The 13,698-nt window shown below is 46.7% G+C and overlaps 1 protein-coding gene across 6 annotated transcripts in view; it reads right to left on the bottom strand.

Moving 5' to 3' along the window:
• NRP2 (neuropilin 2) overlaps positions 1-13,698 on the bottom strand; it is a 79,882-nt gene that overhangs the window by 22,388 nt on the left and 43,796 nt on the right. For all 6 annotated transcript variants that reach the window (XM_065751065.1, XM_065751067.1, XM_065751066.1 and 3 more), the window contains exons 10-12: positions 13,014-13,158; positions 9,240-9,356; positions 6,589-6,741 (exon numbers count right to left, since the gene is read on the bottom strand). In XM_065751065.1, the coding sequence (XP_065607137.1) occupies positions 6,589-6,741; positions 9,240-9,356; positions 13,014-13,158 (415 nt within the window). The remainder of the gene's footprint in view (positions 1-6,588; positions 6,742-9,239; positions 9,357-13,013; positions 13,159-13,698) is intronic.

Below are 13,698 nucleotides of genomic sequence, written 5' to 3'. Positions count from 1 at the left end.
GCCAAGGGTTTGGGCATCTCTCTTGAGCTCCTGACAATGACCTTTGGAGTGGACAACTGGGCATAAGCAGACATTTCTGTATCATTTGAAGATAAAGTGGCTGGATAACTGTAATGGCCAGCTGCACCTTCTAAGGGCCCCACGAATCTGCTGCAGTTGACTGAGCAAGTGCACTGCAGAGGTGATTATTGGAGCTGTGTGTGGGAGCCTGGTGGTTCCAGAAGTCACTGATACAGTAAATGGAAGGCTTTGGCACAGAAAGGACCTGAAAAGATGATTTCCCATGCTAAGACGCTTGAAGGGAGCCTTGCAGTGATGAGCCGATCAATTCTTCCAGGATCAGAAATGCATTTTCATCTCTTTCCCAGAACTTTGCAGCCCTTGCTCTGGCTCACGCAGAAGTTGCTTCCCCACTGAAGTGGTACTGGCAGTTCAAAACCCTGGCGCAGAGGAAGGCAGGACAAACCTGCTCAGGCATTTTAACCTACTGCTGTTTCTGCAACTGATGCTACTGCATAAATCTCATGGAAGATTTATGGGTTCATCTGGATGTGGAGGAGCCAGAGGAGCGTGAACATGCAGCCATTCCCAGCCAGGAAGCATTGAATGTGTATAGCAGTGAGCCCGGATAAATCACCAGCCGGGCTCTGCAAACAAACCATCTGGCTCACACAGTTTCCTCTTGGCGTGCCCATCCTCTCCTGCCAGCAGGCCATCTGAGAGGACATTGGGGGCAGCGGGGGTATGCACCACAGGTCAGGCTACAGCCAGCAGCCATACAGCCACTCCCTTGCCAAGGTCAGGCATCCTGAGTGCGTGGTCCTGCATACTCCAGCCCCTCTCTGGAGAAACACACGTTCCCTTGCTGGTCTCAGCAGCACATCTGGAGGTTTTCCAGCAAAACATGTTGGGCAGGATGTACACAAGCAATTACCCACATCCCAGGTTCCCATAGCATTTCCCCCTCGCTGGGCATTGCTGACTTACAGCACTGCTCCTATAGAGGCTGCATGCTGCCCTGCCTTCGCTTACACACCTCCAAAAGTCATTGCACTCTTCCTCATTGCAGAGCTTCTTTCAGGGTGTACTTTAGTGACAACACCACAGCCCACCTCTGCTCTGGACCCTGGTGCCTGCACAGCCACAAATGCCACTCTGGGCTTGGGGATGTCAAGGCAAGGCCAGGTCCTGGTCCTGCTACCATGCTGAGGCCGTGACCTGAGGCTGTGTCAGCCCTTGCCTTTCCCTGGAGAAGGGGAGATCTCAGCCTCTCTGTGGCAGCAGTGTGCTCAGGTGCACGGGATGACAGCAGATGAATAAGCTGACTGAGATTGGGTAGTTGCATATTTCTATTTTTTTTTTTTTTGGCAAATCATGCAAAGTCACCTCAAAAAGCTGCCACTGTAATTGTACTGACAGGCTTCTCCTCAATGACAGACTTTCATTTACAAAGGGAAATCAATCCTCTGTAAAACTAATATTTATATTAACTAGATCACTGCGTCTGCTGGAAATATCCCCTCAATTTTGATTATGTGCTAATTAGCCTGCCAAGTCCTTGCCATTTCAGTCTCTAAATCAGTCCACGAAAAAGCATTAAATGCTGCACCTGCCCAGCATCAAGCCCTCAACCTGCCCGTGGAGCCTGGCTAATGGACGGGCCATTACATCCCCTCTCTTAATTAAGCCTCTTGTCCTTCTCAGCGCCGTGTGGCCGCAGTCCCTCAGCCTCCTCCTGGGTGTGCAGGGAGGGCACAGTGCCCCTGACAAGCCAGGTGCCAATTAGCACCTGACATTTAGCTAAGCGGGCTGCTACCCAGCTCCAGCCCAGCAGGCAGTGAGCACTGCCATATGAAAGGTGCACACAGGCCTCCCTGTGCCCAGCTGTGTGCATGCACAATGACAGGCTGAGCAGTACATCCATTGTGCACGCTGCTCGCACGCATCTCTGCTTGCCTGCTCACACACGCTTACCCAAATGAGGCTCTAGTGACTCACGGGCTGCTAAGGCATGGAGTGATGTATGCACTGAGATTTGAGCAACAGCTTCTGGCTTTCCAGCCTGGTTTTACACTTGGCATGTGTCATTGGCTTTTGGGTCCAAAAAGTGATTAGGGGTGCAACAAGATAAGCAAAGAATAAAAGGGGTGAGCCTAAGAGGAATGGTTCCTTCACCCCTGCCTCCAGCTCCTGGCAAGCAAGAGTTTTGCAGACAGTGCAGGGACAAGAGCAACATCAGCCATAACCTGAGCCTTAGCTCCAATCAAGTGCAGCCTGGCCCAGCCTGTCCATCCTCTGTGCCCTGGGTGTCACAGGGCCCAGCTCCACTATGCCACAGAGACAAACGATGTCAGGGTGTGCTGTCCTCATTGTGCAAACATGGGAAGGAGAACTGTGTTCAGCTCTGCTGAGATGCAGTCTGCACTGCACACCACAAAGCTCCCTTCTACTTCAAAGGAGACAGGATCAAGCCAAGAGGTCAAAATATGCCCCCAAGGCATAAGCCCTGAGAGTGAGCCCTATGAGAGTGCAGACCAAGCCCAGCTCAGTTCCATTAGCACCATGAAAACCTTTCTGATGGGTTGGATCAAGGCCTTCAGGCAGAAATTCTCATGGACTGCAGGAAAAATATAAAATTTTTCCTCTTAAGGATCCCATGGGAAAAACAAAGGAATGGTAAAGGGTCACCACCAGCTTAAAAACAACTCGGCATTTGTTTTCCTTATAAAATAAGCTCTTATGAAACTTCAGAGCACTAAAAACATTCCCCTGCTGGAAACACTTTGAAACAAATAAACCTTTCCTCACAGCGCCTGCAGCCTGAGGAGCTGCATTCTTTGCTTCGGGGCCAGCAGGGTCACATCATCATCATCAGCTCCCATTGGGTTTTGCAGCCTGGCACAGGACCCAGCTGGCCAGGAGAGCTCCAAGGCTCCAACTGCCCTTCTTGTGTGCACATACACCCGAACAGTGTGGGGCTCACAGCTCAGCTGCGGGCTCTGACCAAACAGAAAGCAGGGTGTGTGAGGGATGCAGATCTGTGGTGCCTTCCTTGGACCACAAGGTATTCACAAGAACACAGGAGGGAAAAATTGAGCAAAGCACACCTAATCCAGCTTCTGATTATGGCATATTCATGTGGCACCACTGAGAGCAATGCAACTGCACCTGCCAGCTGAGGTTGTGACCCAGGTCCTGTACACCCTCCTGGTGAAATTCAAAGAGCTGCCCAACTCACTACTCCAGGCTTATTTTCAGATCCTTAAGACCTCTGTCTTGACACTGATAGCACACTGCCATTGCATGCAGCAGGAGAAGGTATGAAATCTCATTGAAACCTGAACTTGCTGCTGAAGTTTGCTAAGTGCAGTAAAGGAAAAACATTTTACAGATGGGAAGCATCTGAAAATTCATGGAGGGAAAAATCCTGGCAACCTCTCATGAGAGCAATGGAAAAGGGAGTAAGAGCATTTTTCAGGCTTGCAAAGGGCAGGGCAGCAGCTGGACCCATGCTAGGTTTCTGCTGAGTTGGGCACTTTGGGTGCACACTCCCCACCAGGGTCTCCAGCCGTGTAACGGGAGCCTGCAGGAGAGGACGTGGAGCTAATCCGTGGTGTGAAGGGCCCAAGGAACACAGCACTAAAAAAAGAAACGCAGTGCTGCCTGAAAGAGTATCTTGGAAATAAAAATAGTGGAACGAGAGCAGTGGGTGTCTTCTCAGACTCAAGAAGTTCTCCATGCCAAAGACAAGGAGGAATTGCATGCAGTGCATAAAATGAAATCAGGCACTATCTGAGGAATTCAGGCCTGTCTCTCAGCAGATTTTTCTAATCAAGTGCCTCACAGAGGATTTTTCAGCATGGTCATTTCCTTCCCCCCCCCTCCCCCCATGCAGGCTGAGGAGCCGGGGCTCCTCCTTTCATTATAACTCTTTCCCATTTAATTTTAATTTTTGTTATGCCATTTTCAAAAGAAATAGAAACATATTCCACGTGGTTCTTAAAGGCACAGCACATTTCCTTGCTACTGTGGAGTGGCTGCAGGCTTTGGCTAGGGCCCGCACCTTTAAATGGGAGTAAATGGTGCTCCAGTGGCTTTGAGTTCCCATTAGCTTCTGCCCTCCCCTAAACCAAGCACAGCTGCTCTGCTTCACCCAACTGCTCACCCCAGGGTGGGGAACTCACAAGAAAAGACCACCCTGAACAAGGGCTTTTCATTCCTTGCTCCCTGGAGTCTGCGGATGAATTTTGTAAGTAGAAACAAAGTGCTGGAGGGAGTGTGAGGGAAAGCCAGGGGAAGAATCAGGGAGTGTGAACGAAACAATGCTTCGATTCTGTCCCAGCCGAGGGGCAAGCGCTGCCTCTTTTTCATGTTTCTTGTTTTGTTTTGTTTTTTTTTTAAGCTGTGCAGGGAGGAAAGATGCAAATAGTTGTTTCCCTTTGTGTCTTGTCCTCTTAATTTTGTAGAGCAGGACCAAAGCCCTTCCGCAGCACTGTGCCATGCGGGCAAGGCAAGCATGTGGCTGTACCCCTTGCCAACTTAGCCAGGAGGCCACGTAGCTTGTGTCGTGACTGCGGCTGTTCAAGACGTGACCAGAGCAAGGGACACTCATGCTGCTTCAGAGCATGGCTCTGAGTCACTGTGAGCAGCTGCAAACCTCCAGCAGCTGAGATGACTGGGGCTCAGAAATTGCCATGCTCACAGCTTGGCCGCCGTGTTCCTCCACAGCCATGGGAACATCACTTCAGGCCTCCGGAGCTGCTGCCTCCTTCCCTCCCTCTGTTCATACAGACCGTGACTTCCTGACAGGGTCTGAATGCCAGTGTGTGCCTACTGGGACATCCCACTGCAGGACACAGGGCTGCGAAGGAGAGCTCTCTACGCTGGCACCAAACCAAAGCGCTGAACTCAGCAGTAGAAGAATAAAGGGTAGAAGAAGGGTAAAATTCAGAACTGTGTGCTGAGATGTCTGATGCAGCACCAGCATACGCTCACAATCTTCTAAGAAACTATGGCCAACTAATTGTAGGGAGACTCAGGGGAGAGGAAATGAAATGAAAAATTGAGTCTGAGTTATAAAAATAAGTAATTTTTATCCTACTTGCAGGAGGCTTATATTAATTAAACATTATTACAACGAATGAGATGGGGAGGGTTATTAAGTCTGGGGCTGGCTGTAAGTGTTCTCTCCTGTTGCCTGAGGCTCCACTGATCTCCAGATATTAATCTTCTAAAGCACTCAAATGCTGAAGAGATAAACACTTGAAATATGAAAATGTTTTTCTCCATGGCAGGCATTGTGACCCTATGTCACACCAAAGAATTTGTCAGATGTCCATAAAGGCTGCACTTACGGCGTTACTGCATCTCTTAGAAAAATGCTGGGCACCTCAGGATCCGAAGAGAAAAATGATGTGTCGTTTGTGTGGGGGTGATTTGTGTGTGGAGATGTAGCAGATTCTGCTCTTCCCATATGTTTCTGGAATACATATTTTCCTCTTTAGTGCTGCCTACCAGGTGTTGGCTGCATGGTTTTCCAACTGGCTGGCAGCACTGCCAATCTGGCCAGCGCCTCTGCCAGGTGGCTAACAGGTTCGCCTGAATGTTTGTATCTCCAGACTCAACCTCGCTGGGGTGCAGGGGAGAGTTGGGAGGAGCCCGAGGCATGCATGACTCCCTGGGCATGCAGTGTGCTGATACTGGAGTCACCAAGCACAGAGCAGAGCAAAGGCCAGGAACATGAGCCAGCTCTCCACGCTGGAGCCTTGGGTTTCATAAGCAATGAATGAACGTGAAGAGATGTCACAGTGCCACAGGCTACTGCTATGTGGAAACCAGCAAATGTCCCTCATGCTACTCATGCCACAGTCAAGAATGGTAAGGAAAAAGCACTAGTTGAAGAGCAAGTTCAAAGACGTGAAGCTAAAGTACGCAATGCATCAACCACGCTGCCAGAGGCAGGCCCCTTTCCAACCCATGCCAGCCCATCTCAGTGAGGTCCTCCATAAATTAAGCTCTGCCACACACATGCAAATCTTCTGCTTTCAAAGCACAGAAAAAGAGCAAAAGTCAAACAGCAAGTAGCTGGCATATTTCTGCATTCTTAGGGCTTACATCATCCTTCACTGAGAGGAGGCTGAAATTCAGCCTATGCATGCCCAGAGTGCAGAATAGCTGAAAACTGCAGGCAAATCGAGCAACATATGGGAGGAAGAAAACACACCTCTAACAAAAGAGGAAGTGCATTCTGGGGGAAAAAACACTGGGTCTTGTAGAGGACATTTGGATCAGGATGTGGAACAAAGCACGGACCAGCCTACGCAGTCACAGGGGATTAAAAGCCCAGTGTCTGCTTCAAGACTATCTCAAGAGGATAGTTAGTACAACTCAGTGCCAGCAGTCACAGTCCTATAAATAAGTCATGAACCCATAAAACAAAGCATCTGAAAGCTTCCACAAAAGAAAACATTCAGCTTTGCACAGCCTTCACAACTCCTGATAGCTGTGCATAATCAGTCATCCTGTTCACATGGAGAATGGCCCATCAGCTCCCTCTTCCCTACTTTGCTGTGACATTAATCATCTTACCAGGCATAGTCTCGGGACTTGGTTCAGAGTTGCCCATCCATGTGCTTGCAGGCTCAAAAGACCACGTGTAGCCCGTTGCCAAGTCGTGTGACCAACCACACAGGTCTTCAGGGAGATCAAAGTTGCAGTTGAAGTTTGCAGGAAGATGGAAATCTTAGAATGGAAAATAGAAAGAAAAACTTGGATTAATAAAAAAAAAATCCACTACAATAGTTAGCAAGCCATAAATATCGAAGAAAGCATGAAATCTCACTCAGACTGACGCTTTTAACCTATCTCACATTTTGACAGTGCCAGGGATCAGTCTTAAGTTCTGCATCATCAAAATGCCCATACCATGTCCCACAGCTAATCCACCAAACTAAGCAAATATAAAAGCAAGCACCAAATGCTTCTAGACTCTAATCAGCACCTACCCTTTGTCCCCTAGAGTGGTCAAATATTAAATGCCTTCTTAAATGTCAGGAAGGAGTACTTCCTGAGTGTCCCCATGCTCCTCAGTTCCTGCTCTGGCTCCAAAAGGAGAATCTCAAGTGCTCCAAAATCCCATCTCCCGAGTGACAGATCAAGCCACTTGCACCAGACGGGAGCTGTCTGTCAACATGGCGAGCTGTCACTCATCGCTTCCTACCTTCTCATAGAAATGCTACCAGGGGAAATGTGGGGCCACTATGAGCTCAAGCTTTTGGATTCTGAGTGAAAGGAGACAGCCTCTATTTCTAGCTCTGCTATGGACTCACCACATGGTCTTTAGGTGTGCCCTTTAAGTTTTTATCTGTGAAACAAGAGCAGAGCTAATTCCTCTGTGTCAAGAGCTTTAAAAGCTCTAGAGAGCCTCCTTGCAGAGACAGGTCTGTGGGCAGGAGGGCACATGCCAAGGGCTGCATGTAGCAGCAAGGCAGCTGCTGGCTCCCTTGGTGGGGGAAGCAGACATAAGGCACGGAGGCTGCAGAGATGCCCTGAGATCATCCCAAGCACTCAGCAGACACACACATCAGAGACCAATTATAGGCTGGGTTTTTCCTGAGCGAAGAGGAAGTTCTAAATCACAGTGCCAGCAAAGCGAGCGATATCCAGAAGGAGGTGAGTGACTCAAGCAATAAGCATCAGGGAAGTTTGCAACGAGGGCCATAGTGCCTTCTCACACCCTCCCAATTTGAAATAAAACAATGCAGATCATGGATCCTTTTATTCCAGCCTAATCTCATACCCTAGAGAGCAGCATTGTTTCTGTTTGGCTGTCATAAATCTGACTGTCGAGAGAAACACACTCATTGTTCATGAAGTATGAGAATGAAAATTGTTGCTAAATCTGAGGGAAGCTGACATGGAGGCTGGTTCCACGCTCCCCAGCATACTCCACTCCCTCTTGTACTGGATTTCACCCAGGAACCGTTTTGCTGCATAGACCATTACTGGCCTAAATTCCTCTCAGCAGCTTCCCAAGTGCCTCACTGGTAGCAGGGTTGCACAGGCTCATCATCGAGGCAAAGAAATTAGAATCAGGCCCTTTGAGCTGATTTTGTAACTTGCATTTCCAGAACTGAACTACAGAAGAATCCCAGTGGGAGGGATGAAAAAGACAATTAATCTTCTTTTTTTTAATTTATATATTTAAAAACCCATTAATTTTTTTCTCTGGGATTAGAAGATGCAGTAACAGAAGTCCTAGGGGCTGTCTCAAAGGACAGCATTTTGTCATGAGATTTCCCATTGCAGTCTTTGTGTAAATGCCCAAGTCTCACTGCTGAGGCCCAGGCCCTTCTGTTGTGAACACAGGTGTGCCTCTCTTGCACACTGTGCTGTGCATCCAACCCTGCAAGGCTCTTCCATGCCCTCCCTCTTAACCTTGTCGTTTTCAGCTTTAGATGCTCACCCGGCCCTTGCAAGGAGCAGAAGGGCAAGATGTCTGTTTTACAGGTAGGGATCTGAGGCAGAGAGGACTAGCCTCCACGTTGCATCAGTTCTTTACAAGCAAAGTACGTAGTCTAAACCAACATTCAGCATTATCTACAATCAGAAGAAGCAGGCAAGCTCCACATATATCAAACCATCCCCCAATATATCTGACAGCCATCTAAGAAAGGGGGGAGCAAAATCCTGCTTGGAGGTAGTATTTTGCCCTCTCCTGCCTGCACAAGGAGCCCAGTCTGTACTAATTTTAGGCAGTTGATATTAAACGAGATAATCCTCATAAGACAGGTTGTCTTCAGGACACCTGCCTTCTCTGCATGCTGTGATTTACTCCCACATTTGTGATCTCTGCAAAAGGAGACCTGCATGACAGGCAGTCTGAATCTCTCTCTGAATCACCTTCTGAATTTATGACATGCAACCAGAAGGATCTGGTACTAAACAGGGCCCTCAGTGAGCTGCTTTGGGTCATGTAAGGAAGCTGTGTGAGCAGCTCTTTAAGTCTCATGCCTTAGGGACTGAATTAGCTGCTATCTGTCTTGCTTTTGCATCCTTCCTTGATATAACTTATCAGATTTTGGCTAGGTTTTTTTTTTTTATCTCAATCTATTGCTAATAACATTACTGTAAGCTTTCCAGGAATTGGACCCGCATACAGGAGCAAATAAGAAGAGTGCTTTTTTTTAGTTCTGAAGCCATCTTTTACTGAGATAAAGATGTACTTTTCTGATACATACCCTCCTCCTCTCCACAGCTATCACCACACTCAGTTGCCTCTTCATCAGTTGGGTACGGGGTGGTGGTCTCTTCACTCTTCAAAGTGGGCACCAGTGTCTCAACTGTGGGCTTCACATCTGCAAAACAGGCAGCAGAGATGCTGTTTGCAATATATTTTACCAAAAGCCCAGGTAATGGGAATCAAATCAAAATGCCTTTTTCTCATGTTCTTATAATGTCAAGAAGAGACAGGACAAGAGTACCACAAAACTTCTGCATGCTACAAAAGTCAGTGTGGTTTGGACTTGGTGTGAACTGGCTGCTTCCATATGGGGGTTCCTTTGATTTAAAGTCCCTGTTGGACAACACTCTCCTCTAGACATACATGCTACTTTTTTTCTCAGTTTTTTAATCTACACGGTTTTGGCAATCCTCTTGGCTGTAGTTACTGGATAACAGAGATCACAGGCAGAACATCTTTTCCTTTCATAAAGGCATACGACACACGAAAAACACACACACAACATTCCCAGCAGTTGTGCCAATTTATAAAACAAGTCACTCAAACCCACAAATGACGTAACCACAAACGGACCCAGAGAATCCCCTGGTGTGCTCTGGCTCACTGCAGAAAGCATCTGGTTTCACACTCCAGGCTTCTGACTACGCTTTTCATGTGTCTCCGTCCAATTTCCCTCTCTCCAACATGGCCCGTGTGAAACAACCTCAAAGCAGGTGTCAGGGGAAATTTAAGCAAGAGAGAGAAGGATATTAAGATCAACAGTAAACGACATTAGATTCCAGCAGGCTCTCCTTTTATGGGTGCGTTAACTGGAGTACAGCAGCCTTTATTCTTTCCTCTTTCAAAGAGGCTGCTTTGCTCACTTGTGTGTGATTGTGTTGCTTTGTCAGCACCCTTCAGGATATCATTTAATAAAGCCAGAAGCAGAAGGAAATGGCTAAATACATTGAATATTTTCCATAGGCTCCTTTCTGCCCTTTTATTTTCCTGTTATTAAACATGTTGCACAGAGACTCAGCTTTTTTTCACCCTTTTTTTTTTTCCAGTGATTGTCTTTTGTTCAAAGTAAAATACCAAATAACCTCAAAGTCTTTTAATTTGTAAGTTCAAAATTGTTACAACCCTATAAAACTCCAAACACAACCAAGAAGCAAATTACAAGCAGCCAGGCACAGAAAAATGTCATAAAAAAGAAGGGGGGTGAGGAGGGAGAAAGCAGCAGGTGAAGGCAACATATCAAAAGCTGCATGTTATTTAGAGCCGGTACATTTTTTAGGTTGTTGTTCTTGTACATTGAGATTTATAGCTGAAATGTGACAATGTGGAAGGACCTTGAAAGCCAAGTCCCATACGGGACACAGATGCTGAGAGGATGTAAATCAGCAGTGTAGCATTGCCCCAGACAAGCCGCAGAAATATATCTTGAAAAATCAGTTACCATGGCAGAGCCGCAACAAGATGGTTACATGAGATAATGAAAATAGCAGGGAGGACAATGCGATGTGTGAAATGGAAAGTGAAAAAGAGAGGTCTCTTGCTCGCCTTCTCTCTCCCTGGCCCAGCAAGTGTCTGTGCAACTGGTGGTAACGGATGATCAAAATGCAAAGTCGCCGAGCAATTGAAACCAGATGTTTAGAACTTCAAAGGAGAGAAAACCAGCTGCAAGTGAACATTCATCAATCTCCACTCTTCAGAGGAAAAAAATTGGCAGGTCTTTGAAAGAAGCCAATTGCTGACTGCTTGCTTCACGGTGTTTGAGCTACTAGCCAACTAGTTTATGGGCCTGGTTGCTGCCAAGTTACCTGGTTGACTCAGTAATTAAGATGCTCATTACTGATAAGAAATGAAAACAGCTGGGCAGGGTACACATTGGCTTTCACTCTCACTTGAAAATATTCTTAATCAGCTTGCTATAATCCATTTCTTAATCTTGTTTCCAAGCAAGTGCAATAGCCTAAGTCTTCACAGCCAGTTTTGTAAGACGCCTGAGTCCTCTCAGAAAAAGGGAGCAGTGTCGCCTGCATCAGGGACCGCATTTAGCATGCAGATAAACTATGGGCTATCTCTGCTCCCCAGGTTTCGTCAGTGATCTAAACGCTCTTTGAAACATGGTGAATCCACAAGATTACAAGCCCGGTTCTGATTACAAAGCGGAATGCCTGTAGATCAATAAAGCTAAAAATATTTATGACTTGGCAGTTGAATTTTAAACATTACAACATGCAAATGATTAGACAGCCACACTGGGAAATGACCATAAAGCACCCTGCCTGGAAAAAACATCGGCTGTTGCTGCTGATACTGAAATTGAACACGGACACAGTCGTAAAAGAAAATCTGGACTAAAAATAGGGCTAGAAATGGAGGAAGTTGCACTTCTTTGGCTTTTTAATCTGGAGAGGCTGACATGGACCTGGTCAGAGGAGATCATTGCATCAGGGTACAGCGGTGTGATGCACACTGGCCAGCAATGGGCTGCAGAGATCTGGCAGCCAGAAAAGCCCGGGAGCTGCGGGAAGCAGCAGCATGGGGGCTGTCTGACTGCTTCTGAGTAGAGCCTCATCTCCCACCGCTTGCACGAAAGCTTCCGTGCCTGTCATCCCAAAGAAGATGTCGTAAGGTTTAAATTAAGGTTCAATATTGATTTAAAGTTATGTATTTCCAGTCCAGGGGAAGATTTGCTGTTGATTTCAAAGGTGACAAATTATCACTATTAATTGTGTGTATATGTGTTCTGTATTTGATGTTAACATTTGTAATGCATCACACAGAACTTCACAGGAGGAAAGGCTAGTAATGACTACACAAAAGGTTGGAAAAAAAGCTCTGTGTCTTTTAAGCTTCTGAGAATGGGAATTCTTGTAAGAAAATGCTTTCTACAGATGTGTTTATAAAATGGAAATCATACCTCTATCGCTGACATCTGGCCACCAGATTTAGATTTAAGCAGATTATTAAAATAATTTAGAAAAGAAAAAGAAAGGACCACTAGCCCCTGGCACTGAAAAGCATCAGACACAATGAACTGTTTGGTGCATTTTTGGCTTTTTGGGATGAAACTATGAAGCAATCAATCACGACTGAGCCTTAGAAGGGTCACAGGCACAGCCTCTATTGATCCCAGTGAGCGTGTTAGACAGTTTTCACTTCAGCATTAAAAATAATGGTATCTGCAAGATGTTTCACTTGTGAAAAACAGGTGGGCAAAAGTGAACAAACTTCCCTGTTCTTAGGAATGTCATAAAGTTAAATCACCAGTGTTCTCTGCAGTAGGATTTCCACATGAGGATCCATGAGGGGGATAGCTGTTTTCGTAGAAAGCCTTATTGGGGCAGCTCAAGATAACTGTAGCAGTCCCACCACCCCACTTCTGTGCCTCTGCTTCTCTTCCTACTTATTTGTCTTATTCATTTGTGTTGAAAAGCACACTTATTGTCTAACTAATACCGGGAGTGGGAAAGCCTGCACAACATTCAGATGAAAGATTTGAAAGGAGTAGAAGGGAGGTGGGGGTAAATCCTATATGAGGCTCCTTGGGAAAGCTTGAATTGGCGTCCAGACATTGCAGTACATCCCACGTCAAGGCCAGCCCCAGACCTGACTTGTTTTTTAGATGGATGAAAAAAGATGGGCTCAGGCCACTCTGTCGATCCTGCACTCATGGATCCCTGCCCCAGCATGATCCCAAGGTGGGAGACAGCAGGGAGAGAAATAAGCTTGCTCGTGTCTTGCTGGCTTCCACTGCCAGTGGGCAGAGGCACAGGTGCCCTACCTGTCCAGTCGCAACCCAGCACTTCCAGACGCATTCCTATTCCTGCTGGGGACCACCTCTCCGGGTGCACTCGGACATACTGGGCAGGAACGGGGTCAAACCTCCGGATTTCAGGGATATCATAATGGATGTTGCCTTCAAAGAGCTGCAAACAGAGAGAGGAAAAGTTTGTGAGGCATACATCCCACCTGCTCTCCACCAGCCTTGATATTTGGGTCTGGCAGGCCACAGCCATGATTTGTCCAATTACGGGCCACTGAATGTAGCTGAGCAGCAACTGGGCTGCTCTTCCTCAATTTCAAGAGGACCAAAGAGTCTGTTTCCAAGAAACCTGTAAGATCTCCCTTGGCCTCTGCTGCAAATCCAGGGGCTAGATTCTGATCCAAGCCTCACCAGGAAAGCGTGTGGAACATCCACTAACTTAATGTATAAATAAAATCAGATTTGTCTTTTGGCAAGTAAGTAAGCTACTGCTTGTTCTAGGATAGTGCAAACACTCAGTTTTCTGTACTAAGTTTTTTCTGTACTAAGTCATAAGTACTGCTGTTTTTCAGCTTGAGTGCAAGAACTGAAGTCTGTGGGGAATAAACACAGACTACAGATAGCATCAGGCCTTCTAAAACTCATTTTTATGATCAGGAAAAATTAAAACATACCTGAACTTTCAGGAGCAGATCAGTTTGCA

Source organism: Cyrtonyx montezumae, unplaced genomic scaffold (genome assembly GCF_038088225.1).
Source record: "Cyrtonyx montezumae isolate F1298 unplaced genomic scaffold, pur_monq_1.0 scaffold_7, whole genome shotgun sequence".
Classification (NCBI taxonomy): Eukaryota; Metazoa; Chordata; class Aves; order Galliformes; family Odontophoridae; genus Cyrtonyx; species Cyrtonyx montezumae.
Note: the sequence above shows the minus strand (reverse complement) of the source record. Positions and strands in the feature narration are given on the sequence as shown.